This window comes from Nicotiana tabacum, chromosome 16 (assembly GCF_000715075.1).
Source record: "Nicotiana tabacum cultivar K326 chromosome 16, ASM71507v2, whole genome shotgun sequence".
Taxonomy (NCBI): Eukaryota; Viridiplantae; Streptophyta; class Magnoliopsida; order Solanales; family Solanaceae; genus Nicotiana; species Nicotiana tabacum.
This window is the reverse complement of record NC_134095.1, coordinates 145,884,810-145,897,654: the sequence shown is the minus strand read 5'-3', so window position 1 is coordinate 145,897,654 and position 12,845 is coordinate 145,884,810. Positions and strand designations below refer to the sequence as shown.

The window sequence follows — 12,845 nt, the reverse complement described above, 5'->3', positions numbered from 1 at the left end:
TCCATTAGCCATGATGCCCTATGAAGCGATTCTCCTTCCTGTTTCACAAGGTACTGGCTACCTTTCTTCTTACGCCGTTTGTACTTTGGACGGCTAGCAATGATGGCCTCCATCCTCTGCCCATCGGATGCCCCTCCTTGATCTTGACTCGAATCTTCCCATGACTCAATCAAGTCTAGCAGCTTCTCAAGCATCGAGTCCATGCTTCCACTCCCTATTTAGCTGCCCTCCGTGGTCCAGCCTTAATGGCAAACTTGAACCTTCTGCTTGGTGCATCGTCTGAGTTCGATAGCATTCCATCACTTGATAACTCGCCATCCTCTTCAACTATGTCCGTCCAACTTTTCTTGCTGCCACCATGCTTCATTTGCATGGTGCCAAGATAGGCTTTGAAATCCCCTACTTTCAGCTTAGATTCCAAGCGCATCCCTCCAATACAGGCAGTTCCCCCTATGTCATCCTTATGTGCTTGAGCAAAGTTCCCTATCATTGCTGCAAGCTTCCCCAGCTCTGAGCATTCACTTGCCCGATGTGATCCTTCACAGAAGTAGCACCCTCCTTTAGGCACGTACTCCTTACCATTTTCCGGCCCCTTGCCGTTTCTCTTGGACCCATGTCCGTTATGAGATGTCCCCTTGCCATTACCCTTGTATACCTTGGCTATGCATTTCCCGTTGTCCTCATCATGATCTCCCTCATCCCTCTCGACGTTGCCTTCTTTGGACTTGGCAGGCTCCATCTTGAAGTCAACAAGTGACTAGGCTACTCTGATGGCCCCATTCACGTTGGCTACTTGATGTCTTCTTAACTTCCGGTTTGCCCAATTTCGCAACTCATCCATGAAGTAGAAGAGGAAGCCTTCCCCATACAACGACGCGATTTGCAGTATTAAGGTAGTGAACTCGCGCACATACTCCCGAATTGTGGCCTCTGTCGGAGCTCCCTTAGCTTCCCCCAGTCTGCCACCTTGCGTGCGTCCCGTGCACCACCATACTGCTTTCGCTTAAGGACCTTCGCGTTGATCCCTTCTGCAAGTACTAAGCCCTTGGTAATTCCGGCCATGGTTCCCTACAAAACTTCCTTCTAGCAATCTCTTGTATTCTTTCTAACATTCCTTAGTCATAACCTTTGCTCTGATACCACGTTGTCACGTCCTTAGTCTTAAACTAAGTGCACGTACGGCACTTGACAACTCGCTCACGATCTTGGACACCCTGCTCAGGTTCTTGCTATGTCAAGTCAGCCTTACTACACTCAAGATCGCTAAGAGAATGTAAGAAAGAACACAAGAGAATTGTTAAAGGAAGCTTTGTATTAGAGAGAACTTGAATTATTTGCTTAGTTGATGAATTACAAATGAATACCCCTATTTATACTAATCACCTAGGGGGCTAATATGTAAATAATAATTGTTCTACAAGTCCTTCCATATTTACAACTAAGTCATTTCTTTAGAATATTCTATACAGCTAGATTAATCTAAGGACTTTCCTAACAATTCTATAGGGTTCTAAGGTCTTCCTAAGGAAACCTCTATATTTCTCTAGAACCTTCATACAAAAGCATAAATATCTAGAACTTTTCTAAGGAAATTCTCCATAGTTCTAGAAATTCTCCAAGATATTTTCCCTAACTTATGCAGCCCTTCCATATGGCAAAAATATATGTCAAGTGGCACCTACGTGGCATGATGATGTGGCGGGTCATGACAGACAATTTAGGTAGTTTTCCTTTTAGGAAATTACACATTTAGCAGCTCAACAACAAATATCTACATTCCCTATTCAATATATATAAATTATACACTAATTATACACTAATTATATATAATATATTATATTGCTAGCGATTTTTTAAGTAAATGGCTATTTAAGTTCATTTCTCTTTCGTAGAATGCACCTTCCATTTTAGTTATTTCTAATTTCTAAAATATCATTGTACTATTTTTGCTCCAAATTATACAACTTTTTGAAGTTATTTTAGGTTTAGGATGTTGCAAAATATTTAACGTCCAAGAATATCTAGAAATTCTCCATAGTTCTAGAATATTCCACCAAAATCTTTTCCCTAACTTATGTAGCCCTTCCATATGGCAAAAATATATGTCAAGTGGCACCTACGTGGCATGATGATGTGGCGGGTCATGACAGACAATTTAGGTAGTTTTCCTTTTAGGAAATTACACATTTAGCAGCTCAACAACAAATATCTACATTCCCTATTCAATATATATAAATTATACACTAATTATACACTAATTATATATAATATATTATATTGATATTATATTGCTAGCGATTTTTTAAGTAAATGGCTATTTAAGTTCATTTCTCTTTCGTAGAATGCACCTTCCATTTTAGTTATTTCTAATTTCTAAAATATCATTGTACTATTTTTGCTCCAAATTATACAACTTTTTGAAGTTATTTTAGGTTTAGGATGTTGCAAAATATTTAACATCATTTCACTAATAATATTATCTTATATAAATTTTGGCAACCTTTTGGAATTCAAATTCATATAACTGGTCAAAGTTTAGAAATCTTCTTAATGACTATTATCCAATATATATGTTAAAGAAAATTCTTAAACTTCTTATGTAGTCAAATATTGCCATATAAAGTGGGATATGGGCAGTACTATTTTTTTTTTCAATTGCTTTTTTTAAAATATGATGTACTTGAGAAAGATTTATATGCACCTTTTTACTCTTCTCATTCTCTATGGTTTTCTTTCTATAAACCAACCAAAAATAACAGGGCAGGTCTTCATGTTCCCTTAATTATTTACTATAATATTAAAAGTTCATATTTTCAAGTAATTTCCTAATAACCTACAAATTCTAACCATTAGAAGAGTCTCTAATTAATTTATTATTTCAAAAATCGACTCTTTTACTCAGCTATTTTCAAATAGAGTAAAGTTAAGTTACAAATCTGAAAAGACTTTGATTCTTAGTTGGTTTTCAACTTAAAACTATAAGTTAAAAATTAATGAGATTTTAATATGATCAAGTTAAAATGGAGATTGCTAATGTTATTACCTTGACACTAGATCGAGCACTTAAAATATCTTACTTTCTTAAGTACTCATTTATCAAATCGATTTATGTGGTTTAAAATCTAGTCTAGTTGATGTATTCCCATTTTAATTTTAACAAACTTCTCTTATGTATTATTTTTCTCTGGTTTGATTGTTAGTTCTAGGACTGGGTATATATCAGGTAAAATAGATAGTCCAAACCGAAATTAGGCATTAAACACCCATGTCATACCTCCTTCTTCGTCGTCGCGGTCACCAACTTCGCGATTACTGGTAAAAAAATATTACTCGTTCTCGCCTTGGTTACTGGAGTCGGGGCCATTAGAACGAGAAAAATAATACATCATTTTTTACCAGTAAAATATTTTCACTCTCCACCAAGTAGCTCAACAACAACAACAAACCTATAATTTTTAATCAGTTGTTACCTAGGTGTCTGACATGAATTGCAAGTGGGATTTCAAATAAATTTATAAGTTTTGAACTAGTATAATCTTACAAGTGAGGTTTGGGAAGGTAGTGTATTTGCCGACCTTACCTTTACCTTAAGAAGATAGAGATGTTGTTTCCGATAGACTCTCGACTCTCTCAACCAAGACCTTACTAAGGGTTGCTCTAGAACAAGGGGAAAAGTTTTTGTCCTTGAACTATTCAAAATGAAATAATTTTATTTTCCATTAAAAGTTTGAAATAAGTGCTCTTAGTTGTAAATTTGAGCAAAAATCCTTGGCCGAAATCGCGAAGGGTAAAATTATGTTGGATATTTTGTGAACCACGATCGCGAAGTTGGTGACCGCGATGGCGAAGAAGGAGGTATGACATGGGTGTTTAATGCCTAATTTCGGTTTGGACTATCTATTTTATTTGACATTTACCCAGCTCTAGGACTAACAATCGAACCAGAGAAAAATAATACATCAGGTAAATGGTTCAATAATGATTTTTTATTATTTGATTATCGATTCGGGTCTTGGTTTACCCAATAATAAGCTTTGTCAAAATTAATTATAAATTTATCCACTAAGTAATAACGACAACTTAGGCTTCATTCTCTCATTATCTCAATTCTCTCAGTCGTCACTCTTCATCTTCACTATACTCCTTAGGATAAGTTTTAAACTTTTCTAAACTTCTCATCTTCATTATTCGGTTAAGATCTATAGTTTTAAGCTTTTAAAAAATAATTATTCAGAGTTTTTATTCTTTTGGTAGCACTGGTTCTTTAGCATTTAAGAGATTAGGATTTATTATTTATCTTGTGAATTATGCCCACCCGTACTAAGATAATAAGATTAGATTATTGAATGTCTTATTAGTTACTTTGAGAATTAAAATCATTTGTTGGACGAAGTTTTATTTTTTAAAGTTGAAATTTAATCTCCTTTTTCTTAAGAATAAAAATTTAGTTTATTTCTCTCTTAAATATATGATCATGATTTTTATAATAAAAATATGGAATTTTGGATATTTTCTATTCTTATCAGGTAAATTAATAATCGAACCGATAAGAATGGGTAACCGGCTAACGAATATCCCATAATTGATATTTTATCGGTCTGGTTATTGGTTTTCACATATTTATAAATCGATAACCGATTTGTCGAACCGATAATATTTACGATCGAACTGATGAATCAACCGATATCCACTCCTAGTTAGTACGTTGGGACAGTTTGCTTTTGCTTTGCAGATTAAATGAGAGATTAGCCTTTATATAAACGTAGAGATCATACGATTTGAGAATTATTCAATAATTACTCAATTTTAAGATTTTCAATTTCAATATAAGTCAAAAAATCCAATTACCAGATCATATGCAGCGTTTATATCTATAGTTTCTACAAGTGTAAATGGTTATTGTTTGACAAAACAATATGTATCTTATTCAAATAATTAAATTTATGTAATTAGGAATTAAACTTAATTAACAATAAAATTTCTAGATAAAATTTAATTTCAAGGGTACAATAAACAATACATGCGTTCGGTCAGGTAGTAATAACAACATGCAATAACTGTTTTTAAAAGCATGAGCAATAATGTATCATTCAATAGCAATGAATATTAGTAAATGACATTTAAGTAAATAAGAGGAATGATTCACCATATAAAGGATGAAATAGATAGATGTTCCTCCTAACAATGATGAATGACAGACAAATCCTTGAATATTCGAGTTATTCAATAAAGAATCTGATGGAAAAGTATGAAATGTTATAAAAAAGAATCTTAGTGAAAGGTGGTGTTTGTATCTTAGCAAGAGAGTTTTTGTCAAAGTGAGTTCTTACATGTGAATATTACCCGCCTCTATCATTGTTTCTCTTTTCTCTTTATATGGGACATGTTTCTAAGAAACCCTAAAAGCACAAGTACAAAGAACATCCAATAGAATATTCTCTCTAGTATCATATTTTGAAACTAGCCGTTACAGCTCTGCCGAACGTATACGACCTCGACCTCGTCTCTTGTTGACGCATTGACTACGACCCTTGTTGACTCTTCGCTCACAAACATTGTTGCTTCTTTGAGCCATTCCAACGAACGACGACTTGGGAACTCTCTCATCAGTATTATCTTAGCGAGAATATTCTAACGCTAGATTTTGACTCATACAATTATGAGAGGAAGGTTGTTTTAGTTACGAAGTGCTTCTAGGTACATGAAAATGACAATCATTGATCAATTCCAAATTACTTGAATTGATTATATGAATCATCTATATGCATTATGCTCCATTCGAATGTCTGTTATTGGGACTAAGTTGTTCTATTAGAAAAAAATAGTTGTTAATATTGATCAAGAATAAGAAGAGAATAAAAATAACTTATCGAATAAATATTGTGTGTCGTGGCAAGCCACTGCCTTAAAAGCGATTTAGGCCCGACTAGGGCAAAAATCGTTAAAGTTGATCGCTTCCCAAGGTTCCACAACACTTCCAAACACGTGCATATGTTGCTGAAAGTTTGGAGTTTGCACAAAATAATTGCCTAGAGATGACGGAAGAAGAAGAGAAGAAGGTATTTTTTTCCGAATCTGGTCGTGCTCTTGTAATGTACGTATTTGGATACTTTTTTGGTAAGCTCAAAAATATAAAAATAATTTTAGCAAAACTAAATATGGATTAGGGCTCACGCATATCTCGCACGTAGGATGAGGCAAATCGACATGTTTTGCCTTGAGGGCCAACTTCTCATGTGCACGGGGTCACTCCATTTTGCTAGCTCTTTAATTCTAACCCAATAAAGAAAAACTCAATATAAAAAAATAAAAAAAAAAAAAGAAACTTTCACAAGGGATGAGGGACCTTTGTCTTTCATAAAAGACAAAGAAGTGAAAAAGAAGAAGACATACAAAAGTAGAAACTAAACTTATTCCTTAAAGAAATATTCATTCTCCTTAAAGAAATGTCAACAAACAATTGAAGCATTAATCAAATATAAAGACAACTCTTTCATAAGTGCAGATCAAAACAACAATCAAGAGAAACCACATAAGATAATGGCACAAACCACACATAGATGGTTGTGAAAATATTAGTTGACAGTGTTACAGACCCTCCTTATGATCCCATTTCGACCAGTTAGAGGTTGAATATCTGCCATTTTAATCATAGCTTTAGCAAAATCCACAAAAAACACACTATTATTTTTGCTATATTTTGAAACAATACTATCTGTTAATCCTCCACTGAAAAGAACTTGATCAGATTGGAGTAGACCTTTCTTCTGCATTAGGTTCTTGAAATAATTGTTGTCAAAAATTTTGTCTGTGACCAAATCGAGTGGGGCCAAAGTTCCATTCCCTCCATTTTTAGGACATTGACGTCTTGTAATGCTCGCAAAACTTGCATCTATATCTGATGCATTGTATATTCTGTTCCTAAATGAAGAGCACTGTGATTGGCCAATGGTGTGTGCCCCTGCATATAATTGAGTTTGATTCATGGCAAGTAATGAGATTGTTGTTTGGAAAATGAGATATGTCGACACTGGATGCATATGTTCAAGGGCGGCTCAATCACATGTGAGGCCTAAAGCCAAAGTTTAATGTGAGGCCTACTGTATTGGTCAAAATCTGACTGTCACGATCGAACTAACCAACGTCCCGCCTAGGTGACTGGACAGTGAAAGATAGCATAGCCCACTTTGCATCCCTTTCCCGACATCCGTCGAGTCGGAAAGAAGCAACGCCTAAAGGGACGATCGAGACATATTGGAGGTAAGAGGGTGTCGGCCCAAGTAAAGGACAAAGGTGACTTGATTATATATAGTAAGGGAAAACCTTCGATTAGGTGGGCTGCTCCCTTCTTTCTCTCTCCAAAGCTCTCTTCTTGTATTCTTGATAGGAAAGACGTAATCTATAGAAGAATATGTAAAGCTATCTCCCCATCGATCGATGGGAGACACAATATTGAGTATCAATAAAATCATTTACATCTCTTTTATCCTATATGTGATCCATACTATTAGCTCTTTGATCTGAAATTAATTATGTCTGACTAAGATTTACCCCTTCATCTCCTTTGATTGATTTGTTCAAAAAGGTTTCGATATCTTTTGAGTCAAACACTTACCTTTTTTTAAAATATTATAATATATATTTTTATTTGAAGTCTATCATTCTAGCTTTTTGAGAAGCAAAGTTATTACAAGAAGATATAATCGATTTCGTTTAATAATTTCTTTTTAATTGATAATATAACCAAACCATTGTTGGCATGATGGAGTATTTAGTCTCTAGTCCTAAACATAAAAAATAGTAACATTAGTGATTAGATGTGTAATAGTTGTATTTATTTTTCTCTAGCTATTTTTGTAATACTGCTTAGCCTTCTTAGTTAGTATGTTAGTTGGTCTCTTGGGTATTGGGCACCCGGATTGATGTGGCACATTGTATAAATATATAGTAATGGATCTAGAAAGATCCATCAGATATTGTGCCCTCATTTTCGTTACATACAGAGAAGAAAAATGTTCTCTTCACATGGCTTAAAACCCTAATGTGATTTTACCTAAATTCCTCCATTCAAAATGTTTTCACTCATTTAATTTTTCTTGAGACATTATTGATCTTTACTAAGATTTATCAATTTTAAATTTAAAAAAATTGTTTCTGTTGAGATAACTGTTATAGCAAATGTTAACATTATTTTGAAAACAATATAAGTATTTGAAAAAGAATCAAGCCTTTTTATTTGATTGAGTATATAGTATCTTCTACTTGTACTGTTTTCCTTATCAAATTAATTTTGATTCACACATTGGAAAAATATTCATAGTATCCATTTTTAAGTAAGTAAAATGGTTACTTTATTTACATATCTAAAAATCCTTTTTTCCTTTTATATAAAAAATCTACTTTTGTAACTAAAAGTATTATACATTTTATTTTATTTACCTATAAACCTATTATTTTTAAAAACGGGGCCCTCCAAATTTGGGGGCCTAAGGCACAAGCCTTAGTAGCTAGACCATTAGAGTCGGCCCTGCATATATTCCAGCATTAACGGCAGAGGCATATCCAAGATTTTACGAATATGAGTGGACCATATGCTATTAAAGAGGTGGAACTAACATTTATATTTGATTGTTTTAATCTTTAGGTTCTTATCATGAATTTACACTTCAAGCTCAATTCTAAAACAAGAAAGAAAAAACAGCAAGATAAACGTGGAATTTGAACCCAATAATTATTACTGCACCACAAGACTCTTTGAGCTTGAGTGTGCGCGCGCGAGCTTGGGTGTGCGAGCGCGTGCACGCACACACACGTATAGCATTTTTTTTTGTTTGAAAAATATATTATATTACTATACACAGAAGCGGACCAAGGATTTTAGCACAACGGGGACACCATTGTACACTAATTACTAGAGAAAAAAATTGGCGTGCAACACTTTGAAATCTTAATGATTGTGATGCATTATCATCTAAGTATAAACAAAAAGAAGTTCTAAAGAAAGGGAAAACACTTAACAGAGAGAGATTTTTTCGCTAAATGGATGCAATAAGAAGGGAAGGTGTTTGATTTAAACCTATTTCAAACTTTAAAATTTAAATTTTTTTCTCAAATTAAAATGGGCATATTAATAGTGAAAGAACTAAAGAAGAGTATCAAACTCTTAGTTGCCATTGACGGGGTCGAAATTAGACGAATATCGCTACTTTGTCAAAGTGATTGTTAAAGAAGAATTTATATTTTTCTATTTGTGGAACGATGAGCTGTAATTTGAGGCTTTTAATTTTAAGAGAGGGATTTAAAAAGGAATAAAATAAATTAAGTTCACATGAATACCAAACTATAATTGAATTCAAAGAATTACAAAATAGAAAGGAGGAGAAAAGCTATAGATGAGTTTCAAACCCATGTACTAAAGCGCTCCACATAAACCATTCCTCTCACCTGCTTTTATTGTGTTTGGAGCACAACTAAAATATTTAACAGGTTCCATATATATATAAAGTTTTTGCCGAATCTAATAGGGTCCCGTGACCACAACCGCAATGTATAGGTCTGCCTCTGACTATACATAATCTATGCAGGGGAACATGGCTTTGGTGAACCCAAGAACCCCCTAAATATGCCCTTGATTAACAAATTATGTCTGACAACATATATAAGATTTCTTACATTATCAGTAATGTAATTTAATCTATCAGCCATTTTTATTAGCTTATCAATTAATATATTTGTAATTACCATATAAATGATCTAATTGTAGTGCATAGAAGTTAAATTCAACATAAATAAACTGTTTAGATTTTCTCAAGATACCTGACAGGACAACCATGTCCTTTGCGCTAAGTCCTTTCTTAGCAAATCTAGAAATAAGAGTGTCAAGATTATCAAAGGGACTAGGAATATCAATGTTTGCTAGAGTACGATTTGCTGTCCTAGAGTCTCTTCTTCCAAGTTTAACCTTCCATGATGGACCGCAAACCTGTAGGTCATTATATAGTCACAGAAGAGATGGATTCAAGATTTAAATATTTAATGTGTTTACCTTTTAAATATATGAGTTCAGATCTAATATTTATTGAAATTTTAGTGGACTTACAGCGACAGAAGCATCTCGTGCTGCAACGGTCAAAATGTCCGCACAAGATACTACTCCAGGGCAGATTTTTTCGAGCTCCCTCTTCGCGGCCTCAACAACATCAAAACCTCTTACAGATCCTTGATTAGGTACTGCTGTCTTCTCACTTGTGATATTTGAAGTCTCGTCAAGTAAGATTGATGCATCACACCCCTAAAATAGAATGAAAAAATTAAAAGAAATACTTAGAGCTTCTTTATCTCCATAAGATAGGGGTAAGGTATGCATACATACTATCAGGGGCGGAGGTAGAGTACTACTTATGGGTTCGGACGAACCTAGTAGCTTTTGCTTAGCCCCTGTATTTATATTAGAGAATTCACTAAATGTGTATAACTATTTAATTGTGTGAACCCAGTAACTAAGACGTGCAATAGGTTCGATGACAAGTTCAGAACCCATAAACTTCAAATCCTGGATCTGCCTTTGCATACTACAAGTTAGCATGGTTCTATATTTTTCACGTCCGTTATTGGCTCTCTCTTTATATATATATTTAAGATTTTTAAATCATAGATATTTAAATATTTTTAATCTAGAAATTACTACTAAGACTGGGTGCCTAATTAATATATTTGTATGAATTACTAGTTTTTCTATATAAGTATTAGTACGTGGCTCCAAAAGTAATGGGTGCTTGAGCACCTATAAAACATAAGACAGATTTGCCACTGTCTATATACGTATAGTTGATAATTTTTTTTAATTAAGTTCTATTGTCAAAACAAATAAATAAAGATGTGACGATACTAAACATCACAAAATTTTAAAATTCGGAATCCGCTTCTAATATATGACAAATAAATACTGAATTAATATATACTATATATGTTACTTGGACAAAGCAATCGTGGAAATGAAGGCGAATCAGTGAAGCTGCCATGCGACGTTCACGCGATACTGCTTGACTCACAGCCTTCTGAATCGTGCTAAGCGCCTTAGGACATGTATTTTCATAAAATGTAGGAGTTAACTGCGCTTCACACTGCATGAATGAAAGAAATAGCAGAATACAAATGGATGCGTAAGCCATAGCTATATAATTAAAAGGTGACAAGAAAATAGCGTAAAAGGTGTAAGAGGAGTTGTACATGCAAGGAATGGTGAATGGCCTCTTTGCACTTATAGGCTGCAAAAGGTGACCATATATTCTTCTTAAATCATGTTCTTTTGGTTTCTCAATCGGTGTCCGATATCCGTTTTGGAGCCCTAACTAATTTGGATTTGCGCTACATAAGGTTAGAGGCGGATCCAGGATTTCAAGAGAATGGGTGCACTACAATTTACATTTGACGGGTTTAAGTTTAGTCTTTTACCATGAACCCATTACACTTTTAAAATTATATGTTCAAAATTATATTCTTTTTGAAATTTCAATAATTTTCACATATATATCTATATTCCATGCCGAAAACAAGACCGTTCGATCGGAGTAGGATTTGAACCTCCATTTTCACTTGTAAAGATACACTTAATAATAATTGCACCATAAGAGTCTTTGAACATGGGTTCACGTGAACCCATAACCCTCAATCTGGATACACCTCTGCATAAGGCCTACTAAATGGAAAAATGCTTCCTATTAAGATTTTTTTCATTATCATAACTCAAATACGAGACCTCTAATTAATTGTGAAAATATCCTATCCGTCCATTTATATTTAAGTAGGATTGTCATGCCAATGCATGTCTCAAACCAACTCACTGGCTTGTTTGGCTGAGTTTTGTTTAAGAGATTTTCTGAGATCTTAGTGCTCTTTAATATTTTTTTGTCCCTTTAATTTTTAATATTCTTGCACCACTAAAATAACTGAATTACTACAATGCTCGACCGATTGATCAAATAAAGTGAACAAAAAGAATGTGTCTTTTCACACATGCACACCTCATTTCTTTCATATAATATAAAGTACTAACTTGCTTAATCTCAAAGTCTTAGAACTGAACAGGGATTACGTCTGGCATTGCTTTACAACACAAATGGCATTCCACTTATAATAGAAACAAATTCTAAAGAAATCATTAACATGCTGTAACATGGAAACAATTGCTACTCCCATGCATTTAATGGATACCTAGCTTCTGGATATGTTTCTCAAGTTTGAGCTGTTCGTTGACCCGCCTATTATTGAGCTTATGATCACGCCCAACTATGCCTTATAAAAGACAAAGCGGTCGTTGCAAATATAATCCGGTTTTCAAGTTCGGAATCGAATCCTCAGGGAACTAGCCTATCTATTACAACTCTTGGTGATGCTATTATCAGCTCAAACAATTTCCAGATGCAAGATTTTTATCAAATAATATTGGGTTTTTGTTTAACTAATTCAAAATGATATTAAAACTAACAATATTCTGAATCAAAGATAATTCAATGGTAAAAAGGTCTAGGGTATTGATTTCCCCAATTGCTAGTTTAAATCTTAATTCTTTTGCTATAATCTCGCTGTAATACTCTATGAGGATTATGAACTATGGGTTATCGCAATTATCTCTCGATCAACTACGATAATTTACTAGAGCATTCTCTCGAACTACTCTAGCTAATAATTTATGCAGCTCTGAATTATCCCACCAACGTTTCGTTATCTCTAACCCCACTTTTAAGTTCAAGTAATGAATCTCTTCAATTACCCAAAAGTGGTGTTGTTCAACAGCAGTCTAACCTAGTATCTTTCTCAAGCAACACAAGGCAATTAGACACGAT

At 34.1% G+C, this 12,845-nt stretch overlaps 1 protein-coding gene across 1 annotated transcript; it reads right to left on the bottom strand.

The window, feature by feature from the left end:
- Positions 1-6,484: 6,484 nt before the first annotated feature.
- Positions 6,485-11,227, bottom strand: LOC107766070 (lignin-forming anionic peroxidase-like). The gene is made up of 4 exons (XM_016584781.2): positions 10,974-11,227; positions 10,100-10,291; positions 9,817-9,982; positions 6,485-6,961 (listed from the first exon to the last, which is right to left on the bottom strand). Exons 1-4 carry the CDS (start codon positions 11,169-11,171, stop codon positions 6,576-6,578), a joined length of 942 nt encoding a protein of 313 aa, XP_016440267.1. The 5' UTR covers positions 11,172-11,227; the 3' UTR covers positions 6,485-6,575.
- Positions 11,228-12,845: the final 1,618 nt, after the last annotated feature.